This window comes from Diabrotica virgifera, chromosome 8 (genome assembly GCF_917563875.1).
Source record: "Diabrotica virgifera virgifera chromosome 8, PGI_DIABVI_V3a".
Taxonomy (NCBI): Eukaryota; Metazoa; Arthropoda; class Insecta; order Coleoptera; family Chrysomelidae; genus Diabrotica; species Diabrotica virgifera.
In genome coordinates this window covers 115019129-115038241 of record NC_065450.1, presented here as the reverse complement: position 1 = coordinate 115038241, position 19113 = coordinate 115019129, and the positions used below count along the sequence as shown (strand labels likewise).

Genomic DNA, 19113 nt, shown 5'->3' with positions numbered 1-19113 from the left:
CAATAATTGTATTTGTATTGTTATAGAGGTAATATCGTATCTACCTCGTAATCCTCGTATAATCGTACCTCGTAATATAGAAATGGTAAATTGGCAATTGATTGAAAACAGGTATAAGTAGACCTGTTAAAATTGAACTTATATTGAACTTGAAACTTGAACTTGAACTTATGGAAATAGTATCCCAAGTGTAATTATTGTGCAATGGTAAATGGACACATTATTTCATCAAAAATAATTGTATTTTACTTGAAAATTGTATCAATTTTGAAATAATAGGAAAAAATGCAATATTGACCTAGAAATGTACACCAACGTTAAATGAAATCAGTTCCAAGTTCTAAGTAACTGGAACTGTTATCGAAATGTCAATTTGACAAATATTCAAAAATAGATATTCTAAATGACTTCAAAATAATCGTTTTAAAGTTGAAAAAAGGGGGTAATCAAAATAATGTAAAACTGCAAACCCTTAATTACAGTAATATGATCAGAAAATAGTTTAAAAGGATATCTTCGTGTTATAATTTTAATAGCGTTCTTGAACTGTAATTTATAGTTGACCAATTCGTTTGTAGACTGAATGTCACCTCTTTGTGTAATAATTTCTCTAAATAGTTCACTACTTGACTGGGCCACTGACTGCTACTATAGACTTCGCTTGTGGCTTCTTCTTCAATAGATTGTTGCAATTGATTTTATTGAATATCACCTCTTTGTGTAATAATTTCTTTAAAATTGTTCACTACTTGACTGGGCCACTGACTGCTACTATAGACTTCGCTTGTGGCTTCTTCTTCAATAGATCGTTGCAATTGACTTTCAAAATATGGGGCTCGAATTGGACCAAAAAATATGTATAAATATCTTGGGTGGACTGTATTATTTTTGTGGTTCTAATAAAAGGAATTTATCTTCAATTTATTAAATTTATTCTTCGTCTAAAATACATTCGTTGGTGTACGTAATGAAATTGAATTATTGGATCTTGTCATTCTGACAATCGGCAACTTACTCAATATCAGCAAATATGTCATTGCCACCTTATTTAGGATTAAACAAATTATGTATTAAGTTTTAACACCTAAGTTAGTAGGGTTGTTAACTTATTATACAGGGTGTCCCGAAAAGAATGGTCATAAATTATACCACACATTCTGGGGTCAAAAATAGATCGATTTAACCTAACTTACTTTAGTACAAATGTGCTCATAAAAAAAGTTATAGCCCTTTGAAGTTACAAAATGAAAATCGATTTTTTTCAATATATCGAAAACTATTAGAGATTTTTTATTGAAAATGGACATGTATCACTCTTATTGCAGGAACATCTTGAAACAAAATTTTAGTGAAATTTGTCCACCTCATAAAAAATTTATGGGGATTTTGTTCCCTTAAACCCCCCCAAACTTTTTTGTACGTTCCAATTAATTCATTATTGTGGTACCATTAGTTAAACACAACGTTTTTAAAAGTTTTTTGCCACCTAGTATTTTTTCGATAAGTCAGTTTTTATTGAGATGCGGCTTCTTTTTCAATATATTTACGTAAAAATTGTATGGGGGGTTTGTTCCTTTAAACCCCCCAAATGATTGTGTACGTTCCAATTAAAGTATTATTGTGGTACCATTAGTTAAACACAGTATTTTTAAAACTTTTGCCTCTCAGTCTTTTGTTCATAAGTCACCTTTTATCGAGATGTAGCTTCTTTTTCAAAATACACCTAAAAATGTAAATTATAAATAAATTTTCAGATTATTAACAGGTCTCTATAATCGTACTTAACCATATACAAATATGTGGTGGATTCGACAAATATTCAAAATATCTCGATAAACACTGGCTTATTGAGAAAGTACTAAGAGGCAAAAAAGTTTTAAAAATAATGTGTTTAACTAATGGTGCCACAATAATAATTTAATTGGAACGTTCACAAAAGTTTGGGGGGGTTTAAGGGAACAAAACCCCCATAAAATTTTTATGGGGTGCACAAATTTTACTTAAATTTTTTTTTAAGATGTTGCTGCCATATAAATGTCACATGTCCATTTTCAATAAAAAATCTTTGAGAGTTTTCGATATATGAAAAAAAATCGATTTTCATTTTGTAACTTCAAAGGGCTGTAACTTTTTTTGTGTGCAATATTGTATATAGGTAAGTGAGGTTCAATCAACCTATTTTTGGCCCCAGAATCTGTGGTATAATTTATGACCAATCTTTTCGGGACACCCTGTATATTCATATAGTTGGATAGGAAAGCTCATACAAGTACTCTTGTTTAATATGGATATTATGATGGAACTATGTTACACTACCATATCTCAGGTTATGCGTTATATTATTTTGAATATTTGATTACTTACTAATTTTTTTTATTATTTTTTATATCTTGTTATGGAATTTGCCACATTGGAAAGATGTGGTCGTTAATTTGTTATTGGGTTACTCTATTGACATTTGTCACTGATATCTTAAGTATATTATAATAATTCAGATCCTTTCTTTTCTACACAGTATAATTCTGGAATTAGTTGGAATTTAGGTGTATATATTATGAATTCTGGAGTCTTTCATATTTTTTCTTAGACACTAGTCTGTTGATGCTCAAAGTGGGTGAATACGTGGGTTCGAAGTTCAGCAAGGCGCGATTGCTATCCGATTTCGCAATCTATGTCTTTCATTGCAGAGTAGACAGATGTTAATCTATCATAATATTTCTGGTCAGGAAAGGTCTGCAGCAGGTCCTAACCATTCTAGTGTTGGTCCAATTATTCCAGTTACATTTTTACCGTTTGATAGGGAAATTTATTTAATTCATATTAGGTCTTCTACGTCATTGTGTCTGTTGACTATCCCTATACATTGTAGATCCCTTAATTTAGTATTTGAGGTGTTTAGACAAATGAGTTGTTCATTTGAGTATATTCCCACTTCTTTCTTTAGGCATTAGTTTTGTTATTTAGATTTTGGAACATTTCCTGAATAATTCCACGTATGTGAGAGCGCATGAATCTGCAGTTTTAATTAAAATTGGTTGCTCGTTCTCATCAATTTTTTTTTCCTATCACTTATCACATATTTTTTTCCTATCACTTATCATAGTGTCATAGAACTTATGAGTTCATCATTTATTCTTTCTCCTTCTTACTCATTCTTACATCATTAGTACTTTATCTGAGTCTGGTTATTCTAATACATCTGTTGTAGCAACATGCTATAGTTCGCGAATATCAGCACGAATTAAGTTTATGTAGTTTCTATAATATTTTAGTCAATACACTGTAGGTATTTATCATACCTTTGATTTAGTTTGGTTACATCTCTGTTACTTAGTCTGTTAGTAATTTTTTTTTCTGACTTATTTTGATTACTTAGTTTGGATAGGTTCATATTACCGGATGAGGGTGTATGTAGACCTAATTTATTTATTGTGTTCAGTATTAGTTACCATTGGATCCAATAATTTAGTTTATTTAGTATTAGTAAGAATGGGTCCATAAATTTGCCTGATCGTTCTTCTTTGGATATACTCCTATATAAATCTGGTGTCCATTGATAGTCCGATTCTGGATAAGTGTCCGATTCTTCATTTATTTTGTGTATTTGGTTGGATAGGTTCGTATTACCGGATGTGGGTGTAAGTAGACCTGATCTGTTTATGTGGTTTAGTATTGGTGTGAATTGGTCCATAAATTTGCCTGGTCGTTCTTCTTTGGATATGCCTTTTATGAATCTGGTGTCCACTGATAGTTCGACTTTGGATTACGTGTCCGATTCCACATTTATTTTGGTTATTGACTTTTGGATTCCTTTGGTATGTTTATTATTGGTATTATTTGGCATTAGTGAGTTGTTCCATAAATCTTCCTGATTGTTCTTCTCTGGATATACTATTATGAATCTGGTGTCCACTGTTAGTTCAATTTTGGATTAAGTGTTCAATTCTTTACTTATTTTAGTTACTGATTTTTTTTTATTCACTTTGGTACATTTACTTTTGATATGGTTCGAATTTGCTCACACCTTTTCCTGGTTGTTCCGTCCTTGGATATATCCTTTATAAATCTGATGTCCATGGATAGCTCAATTTTGGTTTTAGTGCCCAATTCGACACTCAGTTATTATTATGAACTTTAGTACAATATTTAGTTTTGTTTTGACTTTTGAGCAATATATGTTAATACTTGGTAGCAGAGAGTAACATAGTAACATTTTAGTATGAATTTGAGTCATATATTTATTTATTTTTCCTTGATCAGTAGTTTATATTTAGAAGTAATCTTGCGAATCAACGTGGATTGTTAGACTATGTATTGCAAAGTTAGTTGTTAATATTTGGAGGTATAAAAAAATTTTTTGATAAAAATTTTTTTTTTCCCGAGTAGGAGGGGATTATAACGGTCCACCCGTTATAATAGCATTTTTAGTTCTTTAATTATTTTTAATAATTATTTTTCTCGATATCTTAATTAATTTCTCTAAATTTCTCTATTTCTGATTATCTTTTATATTTAAAATTTCTTGCGACGATGCCACAACTAATTATGTGTGGTATCACTGGTTGACTTGTATGACGCCATACCACAACACACTTAAAACTGCTGTTAGGTTCGTGGGTTGGTAGTGGTGGATTCTTTCGTGTTCTGGGGCCGTCGTTGTGAGGAACTAAAAGAAAACTTTCACTTTTGGTTGAATCTTCGTTCGTGAGTGGCGTGTGACAAATTGGGGTCAAGATTTACAGGTGAAGACCCGGTTTTATCATTAAAAGTATATAATTGAATTTCGAAATGTGGATCAATAAAATATATTTAAGAGCGTTTAGAAGAACTCAAGAAATAGATAGATCTAGTTTTCCGGCATAGAATTATCGCAGTCACACGGTAACTACATATTTCTTTTTATATTACTTTTTTCTTGTTTTTTTCAACTTGTCACTTTGTTTCAAGGTGACGTATATAATCTTTCCCAATTAAATCTTATGTGTAAATTTATTCAATGAATTCAGTATATTAAATTATTCCAATATCTTATAAGTAATATTCATTCAGAGAAAATCCTAACCTCCATTTTTTGCTATCTAAATGTATATTTGATATCTGTATATTTTATTCTTACATCTAATAAGTAAACTATATTATTTTATAGGAATCAATATCTATTCGGTATTTAAATCTTAAATCCACATGTCTATAATGAGAACTTATCACATAAATCCTTGTCAAGGTCAAGTGTTGTCAAGACTTCAATAATAGTTTAGTAAATTTTTTGTGTTTAAACTAATAACTTTTTACCTTACTATCTATCAAAAAAAAAACATTCCTCGTTATTCTTCTCTCTTTCCTTTGATTACACTAAAGAAATGGAAGTAAATGGAAATTGTTTTTGTAGCCACTCACGGGAAAAATTATATCTCACAACACCGAGAGCCAACCACTAGTCACTTTGGGGGAACAAGTATTTGGGGCCATTCCGGCTCCTTTCGATTCTACACCTGGACCTACAGGAGGTACCATTTCGTACCATCCAGGTGCTCATTTTGGAATGTAGTAGCGGACTGTTAGGAGTCCTTTGGATTTGTTTGGGAACATTGAGTGATGTGTTTTAGTAACTATTGGTTTTTTTTACTTTTCAGACATTTGGTTTAATGCACTGTTTTTTTTCCAGATTTAGTTTACCTCTAGTTTTTTTTTGTATATGACATATTTGTATATTAGATTATTAGGTTCCCAAACTGTTGATCCTATGGTACGTTACTTGTGTACACAAGGTAATACGCCTAGAAAATTAGGTTTTTGTATTTTATTATTGGTGTAATATTTATTTTGTAACATTACTTGCTTGTTTCCCAAATATTGTATTTATTCGCTTTATTTCGGTTGTTCGGTTAATTCGTCGTTACTTTATTTCATTGCATTTGCTCGGTTAATTTAGGTCATTTTTTCAGTATTTTTCTTAACTTCACTTCTATAACGTTTATTCATTTGTATATTTAATTTTGCTTTATTCAGTATTGTATTTTCTCTTAGTGAGGCTTGGGCCTATTTATTTGTATTATTTTCATCTTTGTCGGTTTCATTTAGTTGTACGTAGCAAACGTACTATAACCATTGGGTAGAAATCTCATGTGAGTTGTACCCTATATGTAAGTGAGAGGTAATTTGTAACACATTGTTATTATCTTAGACAAATATAACTTATGTCATTTTAGAGTCACATGATATGCACTTTGTGTAACTCAGAGATTGTCAAAGATCTAGTAGTTATTTTTAATAAATATTTACTTATTTTGTATATCAATTATTTTATTACTCCTTTATGTTCATTATTACAGGTTTGATATATTTAATATTTGACAGCATATAAGATACCTGGGAAAATGATCGAAGATCATTTTCATGGCGCCCATGATTTGTTAGATTTATTTATCTTGTTTGTCTTTAGAAATTATTCATCTTCATTCCTTTTCAGTACCTTATTCTTATTTTATTATTTCACCTTTTAGTCATCATTACTATCTACATAGAGCTACTGTTCTTCGACAGGCATGCAAATGAGCCGCATCCATCCTTGAGTGTCAAGTGGTTTTCTTGCATCTCTTGCTAGCCAACTCTATTCAGTTTGTCTCTGTCTCTTCCCACTTCTACTTCTATCCCTTCTAATCCCCCTTTCTTCAGTACTACTGCAACGTAGTATTTTTTTTCCTACTGCGGCTTCTCAACGCAGAAGCAACTTCACCCTTTTCTTTACATCTATATCTCTACATATTATGTCTCATATATTTGTCCCATAGCTTACATTTAACTATTTAGTTATCTAGTCTTTTCTCTATTTTTTCCTTACTTCTGTTGGAGTATATCTTTCTTTTTGCTTTCACTCCAACAGAAGTTTCCTTATTTTTGTTACATACCGTCTGACACTGTGTATTTGTTATAAGGATGTATTTGTTTGAGTAAGTTTGTGCAAAAAAATCGAATCAGAATAATTTACCTAAAGGGGGCGACGTTTTTTTTTTTTTTTTTTTTTTTTTGAAAAATGGCTTTGGCAGAACCAATTAGCCAGTAAAGGGGGCGGCGTTACAGCATGGACTAATAAGTAGTTGAAACGGTCAGACGCACACTCATCAAAAATGCACGTGAGATTATACTCGTATAAATTGTATAATCTACTTTTACTAACAAGGGTTAGGAAGAGTCAACTTCAACTAGTAAAAGTTGATTTTAATTTTTCAAATCAACTTTTACTGCTCGTTTCAGTTGGAGTTGACTCGAACTAGGAAAAGTCAACTCTAACTGAGAATCAACTTGAACTGTAACATATATAAAATTTGTAAAAAAAAAACATGTAAAAATAAATAACGAATATTTAGTCCAGATAAATGACATTTTTCTCGTGACACATCCCCCTCCAGGCCGAAACTAAATTTTTTGAGTAATATGGACATCTATAATAATAACCTATATGTTTCCTGCAGCCGATTTTGATGATATACATAGTTATAAACTAATGAAGATCAAAAAACGGTAAATTTTCGCTTTTTTCGTCTACTACCAAATAGTTAAGCATTTTAAACAAATTTGACAGTAAGAAACTCATAAATCGTATAAATAACTTCAATATGGCGTTCGCTGAATATGTGTATCCTTATTGGTTGCTTAGAAAATTGCAAAATAGATCATAAAGTTTGAGTTTTTATAAATATTCATAACTTATGTAAAAATTAACTTAGAACCTTCTTATTATACGGAATGCTGAGACTTCTGATGCTTAAATCATACCCTAAATTTCAAAGCAATTGGTAAAATAGTTTAAAAGTTATTTAATTTGTTTATCCCAAATTCATTTTTTTGCAACACTATAAGTCAGAAAATTATGAGGTTACAGTAATACTTCGCCCAGTTTATGAAAGAAGAACATTTACACTATTAATTTAATTTAAAAAAAATGATACAAAGTAATCTTAAACAGTATAAAATTATTTTGCAAAAACATGTCGATTTTTTGCTTACCTATAAATAATTAGAATAACTTTTTAACCGTTACCCGCAGAAAAATTATTTTTTTCATATTTAGAAAGACTAAATTTTTATACACATTTAGAAAGAAAAGCAATTGTCCTAGGACCATTAGGAACGAAGTTAGCCCCCCTTTTTTAATTCACATGTTCTTGCTAAATAATTTTGCAATATTTAGAATTATTTTTTGTCATTTTTTTTTTAATTAAATTAATAGTGTAAATCTTGTTCTTTCATAAACTATCCAAAGTATTACTGTAACTTCATCATTTTCTGACTTATAGTGTTGCAAAAAATGAATTTGGGATAAACAAATTAAATAACTTTTTTCTACAACCGTGTTAAAAATGCAATTTATCTACTCTATGTCATATTATGTATCAGTTTTTAGTTTGTGAAAACTGGCATCATAGATAGCAGTGCGTGAAGGGTTTAAAGTGTGCGTGAAGTCACAATGTATTTTAAATGGGATTTACTTTTTCGTAAACTTTCATATAATCAAATATCCTTAACTTTCGCGTTGTCATGGTGATGACAATATGAGCAATGACTTACAACAAAATTTTTGACAGTTTTGTGGTTTGAAAGTAGTTAGGATTTTTAAATGTCAAAGTTCTAAAAATTGTAGAATAGAAATGAATTCCAGTGACGAAGAGTTATAGTTTTTTTATTTGTTTATCGATTAATTGTAATAAATATTTATATTTTATTTATTATTATATATTATTATATATTATTTATAACATTAATATTAATAGTACAACTTGCACAATTTGAAAAAGGTGGTTTAAAAGGTTTTTAAAATTTAATTTAATAGTTATTTATGATATAAGTGTTAAAAGTACAATTTTAAGGCACGCATGTTAAAGTTGAGCGAAGCTAATTCTGCAATTCACATGAGTGCCTTAAAAATGTACTTTTTAACGCGTATATCATACAATATTTTTTCTACAAACGTCTTATATATCAACAATTATAATTTATTCATTCTGAATTACAGGACAATACCTACAAAAACTTTTACTGAACTTGACTGACATTCCATTTTTATATTTTTCTTGACATTACATCAAAACTGACTATACTGTCAATACGTAAATCATAAGAATAATAACATCTAAAGTCGGGTCCATAGATATTTCGCCCGTCGGCAAATTCAAACAGATAACATTTGTATTGTTATGAAATTCGAGTAACCGATCTCCCTTTTGTTAAGGCACACGCCGGTATTTTTACAACAGGGTTACTCATTGTAAATCAATCAGTTTAACACTTGAAAATGTATACTTGGGCATTAGTACAGTTAAAATTGTTAGACGATTATATTTAGATGAAATATTAAGAAATAGAATTGAAACTTTTTTCTACTTTTAAGGACAAAAAAGCAAGTTCATTAGCGGAACGTGAATTCAAAATTATGCTGCAGATTATATTTAAAGCAATATTTGATTAAAACATCTCATTTTTGGTGGTAAAAATATATTAAATACATATATTAATTTGTCCGGACTAAAGGTGGTAAAAGATGGTCTGGAGTTATATTTTTGTTTGAATTTGCCGACGGGCGATAGATAGATGGTGTCAACTTTACTTTTATTGTTGTATATTCTAACAAATTTTAATAGTTTTTTCTACAAACGTGTTAAAAATGCAATAATACAGTTTAAATTAAATTTTAAAAAACCTTTTAAACCACCTTTTTCAAATTGTGCAGATTGTACTATTAATATTAATGTTAATAAATGAAATATAAATATTTTGACGTTTCACAATTTGACAATTCACTTTTTTCACATTTTCACATTCACATTTTTAACGCTCCTATGGAGTGCTAAAAATTGCATTTTTAACACGGTTGTAGAAAAACTGTATTATTGCATTTTTAACACGTTTGTAGAAAAAAACTATTAAAATTTGTTAGAATATACAACAATAAAAGTAGATGTTATTCTATAGTTGTTATGATTTACGTATTGACAGTATAGGCAGTTTTGATGTAATGTCAAGAAAAATATAAAAATGGAATGTCAGTCAAGTTGAAGTAAAAGTTTTTGTAGATATTGTCCTGTAATTGAGAATGAATAAATTATAATTGTTGATATATAAGACGTTTGTAGAAAAAATATTGTATGATATACGTGTTAAAAAGTACATTTTTAAGGCACTCATGTGAATTGCAGAATTCGCTTCGCTCATTCTGCAAACTTTCACATGCGTGCCTTAAAATTGTACTTTTAACACTTATATCATAAATAACTATTAAACTATTTTACCAATTGCTTTGAAATTTAGGGTATGCTTTAAGCACCAGAAGTCTCAGCATTCCGTGTAATAAGAAAGTTCTAAGTTAATTTTTACATAAGTTATGAATATTCATAAAAACTCAAAATTTATTATTTATTTTGCAATTTTCTAAGCAACCAATAAGGATAGACATATTCAGCGAACGCCATATTGAAGTTTTTTATACGATTTATAAGTTTCTTACTTTCAAATTTGTTTAAAATCCTAACTTTTTGGTAATAGACGAAAAAGCGAAAATTTACCGTTTTTTCATCTTCATTTGTTTATAACTATATATATCATCAAGATCGGCTGCAGGAAACATATGTTATTATTATAGATGTCCATATTACTCAAAAAATTTGGTTTCGGCCTGGAGGGGGTTGTGTCATCAACAGGATATTTTTTCCCTTATTTCTCTGAACTAATTACCTACTTGTTTCAAATGAATGTGCGCTGAGCGTTTGACATTGAAAATATCCTCAAAGCTAGTTCAGCCGAAATCCACGAGAGGTCGTCATTGTGACATAACATCGTCAATATATTTTCTCAAATTTAGAATATGACAATAAGCGGAAAATCACGTGCATTCCTTATTGTTTGACTTTTCCTTTATAACATTTTTTTTATTTCCAGAATGATAATACATAGTTCAAAATGTTTTCACTTACCATATCTTGCCCACAACCTCGGTTCAACTCCAGAACATTCTCTTACAAGTATGGGAAATTTTGGATTGCTAGATTTTACTTGTACATAGTGCTTTTCCATAAACTCTCTATAAATATTTAAGAATTAATATTTATTTATTTTCAACGGGCTTGCTGCCCAATAAGATTAACAATGATTACAATAGTTATATTCCAATAAACTTATTTAACTAGTTCAACGGCTATGCCAACAGTATGTCGGCACCGGCACTAGGGTTTCATCGAGTTCAAATGAACCATTACAAGCTTGGGCACCTCAGTTGAGGTCTGTTTATGATATGGGCATCGAACGAGTTAAAATAAATTTTCAATGTATATGTGTGCTAATCAAAAAAAAAAAAAAAAAAATACAACACAACAAAATAAAGTATAAACATCACAAATTAATCACATAATTAAGTTTCACATATTATCACAATGATGACTACCTATTCCACAGCCACTCAAATAAACACATGGCTGAGACCAGAAATGAATCCAGCCGTCTGCGTCTGTACAAAAAATCTAGATCTGGGTGAATATTTGCCCATCTTAGTGCTCGAGATAAAAACTTACTATATGCATGGTTGGTTCTGTAAAGAGGTATATTAAAGGTTTGGTTTATTCGTGTTCTATGGAGATGCACACCAACCTGCTCAAGTAGCTAAGGACACAAAACTGTAGAATTAATTATGCCATAAAGCATCTTTGCATCTTTAATTAATCATTGGTCATACAATGAGAGAATACCAAGTTGGGTTTCAATTTGATCATAATTTCTTCTTCTTCTTAGGGTGCCTGTCCGTTTCGAACGTTGGCGATCATTCTGGCTATGATGACTTTGTTAGTTGCTATACGGAATAGTTGTGTTGAGGTCTTTCTATACCATGCTCTCAGATTAGCAAGCCAGGATATTCTTCTTCGTCCTGTGGCCCTTTTTCCTTCAATTTTACCTTGTAAAATGCACTGGAGTAGCTCGTATCTGCCTTGATTTCTCATTATATGCCCTAAGTACTGCAGCTTACGGCCCTTCACGATGTTGACTAAATCTGCGGTTGTGTTCATCCTCCGTAGTACTTCTTCATTGGTGACTTTGTCTGTCCATGGTATTTTCAGGATCCTTCTGTACAACCATAGCTCAAAAGATTGAAGTTTCGATAGAGTTTCCGCCTTCAAGGTCCACGTTTCTACTCCATATAGAAGCACTGAGTACACGTAACATTTAAGGAGCCTTATTTTTGTTTTTAGAGTGATGTCATGGCTCTTGAACACAGAGCTCATAGTCAAGAATGCACTCTTTGCCTTTCCGATGCGACATTTAATCTCTTGAGTATTGTCCCACGACTCATTGATTATAGTGCCCAAATAGTTGTATTGTGAGACACGTTCAATTCTCATTTGGTTCACATACAGATTTACTCCAGTTATGTTTTGCTGATGATCATTAGCTTGGTTTTGCTTGTGTTTATATCTAGTCCATATGTTCTAGTGGTTTCAGTTATTTTATTCATTAAGTTTTGCAGACCTTCTATGGTATTGGAAAACACTATTGTATCATCTGCATATCGCAGGTTACTGAGCTTGACTCCATTTATTGAGATGCCTTCATCAATATCTTTTAGAGCCTCTTCAAAAATGTGCTCTGAGTACAGATTGAATATCAGCGGTGAAATTATGCATCACTGTCTCACTCCCCGTAAGATTTTGACCTGATCTGTATATTCTCTTATGATCATAATTTACTTGATTTAATTCAATACGTACACCCTGTTTGTATGCGGGACGAGTTGAGTTCACTCCCAAGATATGAATATTACCTGACTCCGTAAAAGGTAATGCTTGAATTCACTCCCAGGTGATTTTAAGCCGTCATCAGTACAAATAATTATTATACCTTAAAATCCGGACACTGTTGACAAAAAACAGCACGTAGTTACTCGTGAATATTTTTATTTTCTGAAATTCTGAAAAAATTTTATATAAAAATTTAAATAAATAATAAAAACATGATATAAAAATTAAAAAATTCGAACCTAAAATAAAAGTTATTTATGAAAATTACATTTATACCTAAAATTACTACTTAATAATTAAATTCTACATCTAACAGGAATTTTTTTATAAATTAAAAATTGATAAGGCAGCATAGTTCTTTCAAATTATTATCTATAAAGTTTTTTTCTCAATATCACTTTTCTATCGTACATTTTCACAACGGTATCTATACTTGAAGTTTGATTTAAGTATCTAATTGAAAATCTCGAAGAACATGAATCACCTGGTTAAAATTTGGATGTGTATTGATAAATGAAGCATTATAGCTAAAGTGAAAAGACTCACATGCATTTCTTGTCCTTTGTAAAGATGAAGAATTTTCAGCCCAAATGTGAAGAGGAAATGTTGATGTTTCTTCAATATAGGTTTCAACTAAATAGTCTTCTTCGTCTTCTTATACTTGTTGTATTGCAACAAGATCTCTGGCAAAGTAATCCCCAGCGTCCTCTGCTTTAAGAAAGGGTAAACCAAATATATGAGTAAGATATTTAGTTATATCTGTTTTTGCACCGTTTTTTATTGATATTCGTTATCAACTGGGTTTTCGCAAACAACTTGGTATTCGTAAACAACTTGGTATTCGTAAACAACTTGGTTTTGCCGAGATATTTTCAACTGCTTTAATTTTCACTAAATTACTTAAAGTTTGCCTGTTAAGAACATCTTTATTTTATGGATAAAAGTACTTTAAATTTTAGACAAATAATATCCTTTAATGATCCTTATTGTAAAATCGTTCGGGAGTGAATTCGAATAGTGTCGGGAGTGAACTCGACTAATAAAATAACTACCTGCTCAAGACGGGAGTGAACTCAAAGGTGCCCTTGTAAGCTACATATTTCAAGAACTAGTGTTGAACTGTCTTGATTTTTTATATGTAAATATTATAAGATGGAGACCATAGATGAGGTCTAACTAAAGAACAATGTAGTACTTTGATTACTTGATTTGAGAACCTCCATTATTTTTCAGGGCACCGGCCCAAGGGTATGATGGATAATCGAGAAGATGGTTAACAGAACATTAACAAAACAAATTAAAAATTTATAGTACAACTCTCAAATTTTATTTGCATGTTTTGTTGGATAATATAAGAGGGATTTGTGTTCGTACAATCGAGTAAATTTGGTTTAAAATATTCTGAAATCTTTGTTGTTTTATTGTTGCTTCACATTTTGCAACAGCTGAATTTCTTAATCAGCATAAAATCACGCAATCTCTATTGGCTTCTTCTTGTTAAGAATACCACTCGATGAATTGTTGCATGTGCGATGCAGCTTCTCTAGCTTCTTTACGAAAATCTTTGTCGCACCACGTTGGGCGCCAATTTTGTCGTGTTCATATTGACAATGATATATCGAACTCATCTCCAAATGCCAATATTGGACCAAGAAACAAATTCGACATAACATCACCAACACCAACACGGCGAGCATGAGACTTTATGTGGGTCCTTGCAGTAGCGGATCTAGGGGTGGAGCACGGGGGCACGGGCCCCCCCAGACGGATCAAAAATACACTAGATAGAATACACTTTTATTGGGGTATATTCCAGACTCCTTGAGTTTGTACCCTATGTGCTCCCCCTAATCGATTTTCTGGATCCGCCCCTGGGTCCTTGTATTCTACTCCTCTGCATTCTCCAGGCATACTGTACACTATCAGTAAAATGGAATGAATTTCGGTAGAACTACATACTTTTTCTCATTTCATTAGTTATAATCCAGGATCTACATTCTAGTCATTATGAAGTTACTTTATATAAAAAAATCTGTCTCTGTTAACAGGCAAGTACAAGATTCTATTAAAAACTTAGCTTGTGGTGTGAAGGCTTCTTCCGGTGCTGTCCTAGGTTATCCACAGCTCAAAATCTTCTTCGGGAGGCGTCAGGTGGTAGTTTGATGTACTGCAGCAATTTAGTGTTCTGGTGATTCGGTGGTTGCCTCTGGAGCTGTTTAACTTTTTATTGAACCCATGGGGGACTGTTTGCACTGCTACTTTACAATTGGTTATGGTTGGTATACGATTTGTATAATACTTTACGATTGGTATAATACGATATGGTTACTTATCTGGGGAACATACTAGTCTCTGGGCCAAAACAGACATGTTAAGGCTAGGGCCACACCCTTCTCCTGGGTGCCAATTAGGTCTGTATTTACTCGATTTTACCTACTTGGCGGAGTTTATAGAAATCAACCAGGAAGGAACCAGCATGGTATTTATGATTTATGAGAGAAAAAGAAAGAACTGAAGGTCAGTATTAGCTGATAACGAAACAGAAATTCTTATTGAAACTGGTAAACATGAACGTTTTAAAATTGCAAAAAATTAATGGCTTGATAAATAATTTTGCTTCGGAATAAAATATCTAGAAAGAATGACTACTGGAAATAATTAAACGATTTAAAATGAAAATGACAATAATATTTTTCTCAATAAATACTATTCGAGATAATGGAAATAACTTTTGTAATTTAAATCGGGCATCACTAACTTCATTATAAAATTGAAAATGCATATACAGGGTGGACAAAGAGAGTATAAATGGGCTGACTAATAAATACTTACTAAAAATGAAAATCAACAGCTACATGAGAGAACCTCTAAATGCAGAGTGGGCAGTGGGTCTATGAAAATAAATTCTAAAAAGTAGCAGGTTTGTACACTACAAGTTGCAATAGCAAATTCCAAGTCAGTGTCTGCTTCTGAATCTAATTCGTCCACCTCTGTTGGCATTTCAAAGATTTCATCATCTGTCAGCAATTGATAGCAGTTTGCGCCCTAATCACAAATGATTAACCATTCATTTATGTTATCTTTAGGCAACAAAAATAAAACAGTTGATTCAGCCATAAAAATGCAGTGGTAGAATAGCATAACTGTACATTTCAGTGAATTTCGTTTGGCTTATCGCAATGCTCCAATGCTCAAACAAAATGAATTGATGACTCAATTTTTGCTCATGTAAGTAGTCAATACAACTTATGTATGGACCCTGATTGTTAACAGAGGTGACAGTTAATGGAGAGACAGATAATCGGTGTTCCACTGTATTTGTAAAGACTTGGAAATTATTGACATATAATGCAATTCAAATATAAAAGTTTTAGAGTCTAAATTAATTCCCAGATCATGAATTTCGGTAACCCAGTCAACAGGAATATTCTGTACATTATAATTATATTCCATTGGGTCTCTCGATTGTACAATGCATTCAGGGCCATAGCATTCAACACATACTACTCACTCAACCGATCAAGATCATGTTGAAGATTAACACAATCTTCTGTATTATTGATGATTGTGTAGAAGTTTAGATCTGCATAAAGAAGAGTTGAACATTGATGAATATGTTAAATAACAGGGGCCCCAAATGAGAACCTTAGGGTACTCCTGAATGAACCTTAATCTCACTTTAAACAAAATTCCTGATACACAACATTTGAACTTGGTCAATTAAGTATGTTCTCAGCCATCCAAGAAGTGGACCATCCACACCCATTTTTTAAAGTTTAACCCTCAGCCCGCCTAATAAAAGTTTCCAGATTTATTATTTAAGTATTTTATAACTTCAATTCCCAAACCAGCCTCTGGACTAGATCGGATAGGCACAAGCTGTTAAAAATTTGTAGTACATTCTATCACGGTTTTTGCTGTACATTTTAACGAACCGCTTGGATTGACATGAAATTTGGCATACGGATAGCTAACATGTCAAAGAAAAAAAGTAATATGGTGCCGATGTGTTCTTTTGCCTTGGGGGTGAGTTTCACCCCATCTCGGGGTGAAAAAATATATGTCAAGATAAGTCCCGAACTGGATAAACTGACTAATTTTAAGCAACTTTTGTTCTATAGAGTTCTTTCACCAAATCAATACTTTTCGAGTTATTTGCAAGTGAATATGTTCTTTTTTCAACAAAACAACCACGTTTTTAGACGGTTTTTCGCAAATAACTCAAAACGTAAGCATTTTGTCGAAAAAAATATTCTTAGCAAAACTATAGCCTATAAAAAAGTGAAGAAAATGGTGTATATGTTATAGTCAAAGCCCGAATTTCAGGCACTCCTAGGTTTGACTAGGCAATCCTCAGGTCTGACTGACGGGCTTAGTCAAAGCCCGAAATAAATTACAGTTTCGGCCTTTGACTAGTCAAACCTAGGAGAGACTAAGTTGGTCAGGCAAAGATCGAAATTTAATTTTATGAAATCGGGGTTTGCCTAGTCAAACCCCGATCAGCTATTAAAATGTCGTAATTTGTTAGATTAGGTTTAATAAATCGTAATTTTTTAATTTTAATGTTTACTATTTTTATATTGTCGTAATTAAAATAAAAAATTAGTGTTTATTCTCACATCTTGCGGCATTACGGCATTTAAAGTTGCACAATACGTTAGACCTTTTACACTTACATAATTTTGAAGATCATTTTATAAAGCCTTGTCCTCAAAATTTAGAATCTTTTGTACCTACTAATTTCTCTTAGAGGCAGCTTAACGTCTGGAACATCGTGGAAATTAAGAAAATTCTCTCTGATTTCTTGAAAAACGTGTGTTTATTGTTCTGTATTTCGCACCAACTCTATATAAACCGTCAATTGTTTTATCTTACATATTATTAAAAATATTTCGAGCATCTCCTTTGGCTCTATCAAAGCTGGAGATAGGTATTGTTACAGTTTTTTCGATCGAAATTGGAGGACATTTTTTTTCTCTTAATTGTTTCATAGTATTAGCCTGGGCATGAAGACCTTCAATCGCCTTTCCTTTATTTATTTTAATGTTTTCTGTCTGTGCACAATGCATGCATGTAACTTTTCTTTCAAAAGCTTCACAGTATACGCCAAAAGTGTGCTGTCAGCGCACAAAATATGTACCACCTAATTTCAAATTATGCACGCATGTGCAATCTATTATCTCAATTATGTGGAATTACCTCAAAATATTTTTATTTTGTGTAAAAAATTTAATAATATTTTTAAATATTTATTATTAAATAATTTTCTCATTTGTTGTGGTGTAAATAAATTATAATTATTTATTGGCGTAAAAATTTCCTCCAATTTCGATCAGAAAAACTGTAAGAATTCCTATCCCCAGTTTTGACAGAGTCAAAGGAGATTCTCTAAACATAGCATATAGAGTTGGTACGAAATACGGAACAATAAACACATTTTTTTCAAGAAATCAAATAAGAGAATGCAACGAGAATTTTCTTAATTTTGAAGACGTTCAAGACGTGAAGCTGTCTCTAAGAGAAACTAGTACAAAAGATTCTAAATTTTGAGGACAAGGCTTTATAAAATGCTACTGCAATGAGAAATGCTCTTCAAATTTATGTAAGTGTAAAAGGTCTAGCGTATTGTGCAACTCTAAATGCCATAATGCCTCAACATGTGAGAATAAACACTAATTTTTTTATTTTAATTAAAACAATATAAAAATAATAAACATGAAAATTAAAAAACGTTTTATTAAACCTAATCTAATAAATTACGACATTTAAATAGCTGATCGGGGTTTGACTGGTCAAACCCCGATTTCATAAAATTAAATTTCGACCTTTGCCTGACCAACTTAGTCTCTCCTAGGTTTGACTAGTCAAAGGCCGAAACTGTAATTTATTTCGGGCTTTGACTAAGACCGTCAGTCAGACCTGAGGATTGCCTAGTCAAACCTAGGAGTGCCTGAAATTCGGGCTTTGACTATAACATATATATTAGGTCTTTATACCTAGCAAAAGCAGAGTTGTAGCTAATGAAAAATAGGTTCATATTCGAAAAATTCCAAATAGAATAATTCAATATGAAATATCCAACTAATGAAGCATTTTTGGGGAAAACACATTACAACTTTCTTAAAGTGTTTAAAAAAAAAGCTTTATTTCTGTTTTTATAAAAAAAATTTCTAGCATCAAATGTAACCAAGTTACGCTCAAAATAAAGTTGGTCCCTTTTGTTTTGGCAAAAAAAAATCGGGAAGATCACCCCCCAATTGGCAACTTAAATGAAATTAATCGTTACCGCTTCACAAGTTACTTTAATTATGTTGTGTGTATATGATCTGTAAGT

The 19113-nt window shown here is 31.6% G+C and overlaps 1 protein-coding gene across 1 annotated transcript in view; it reads right to left on the bottom strand.

The window, feature by feature from the left end:
- Nucleotides 1-19113, bottom strand: part of LOC126890683 (NADH dehydrogenase [ubiquinone] 1 alpha subcomplex subunit 2) — a 55475-nt gene that overhangs the window by 21847 nt on the left and 14515 nt on the right. The window contains exon 2 of the mRNA XM_050659808.1: nucleotides 10968-11074. Within this exon, the coding sequence (XP_050515765.1) occupies nucleotides 10968-11074 (107 nt within the window). The remainder of the gene's footprint in view (nucleotides 1-10967; nucleotides 11075-19113) is intronic.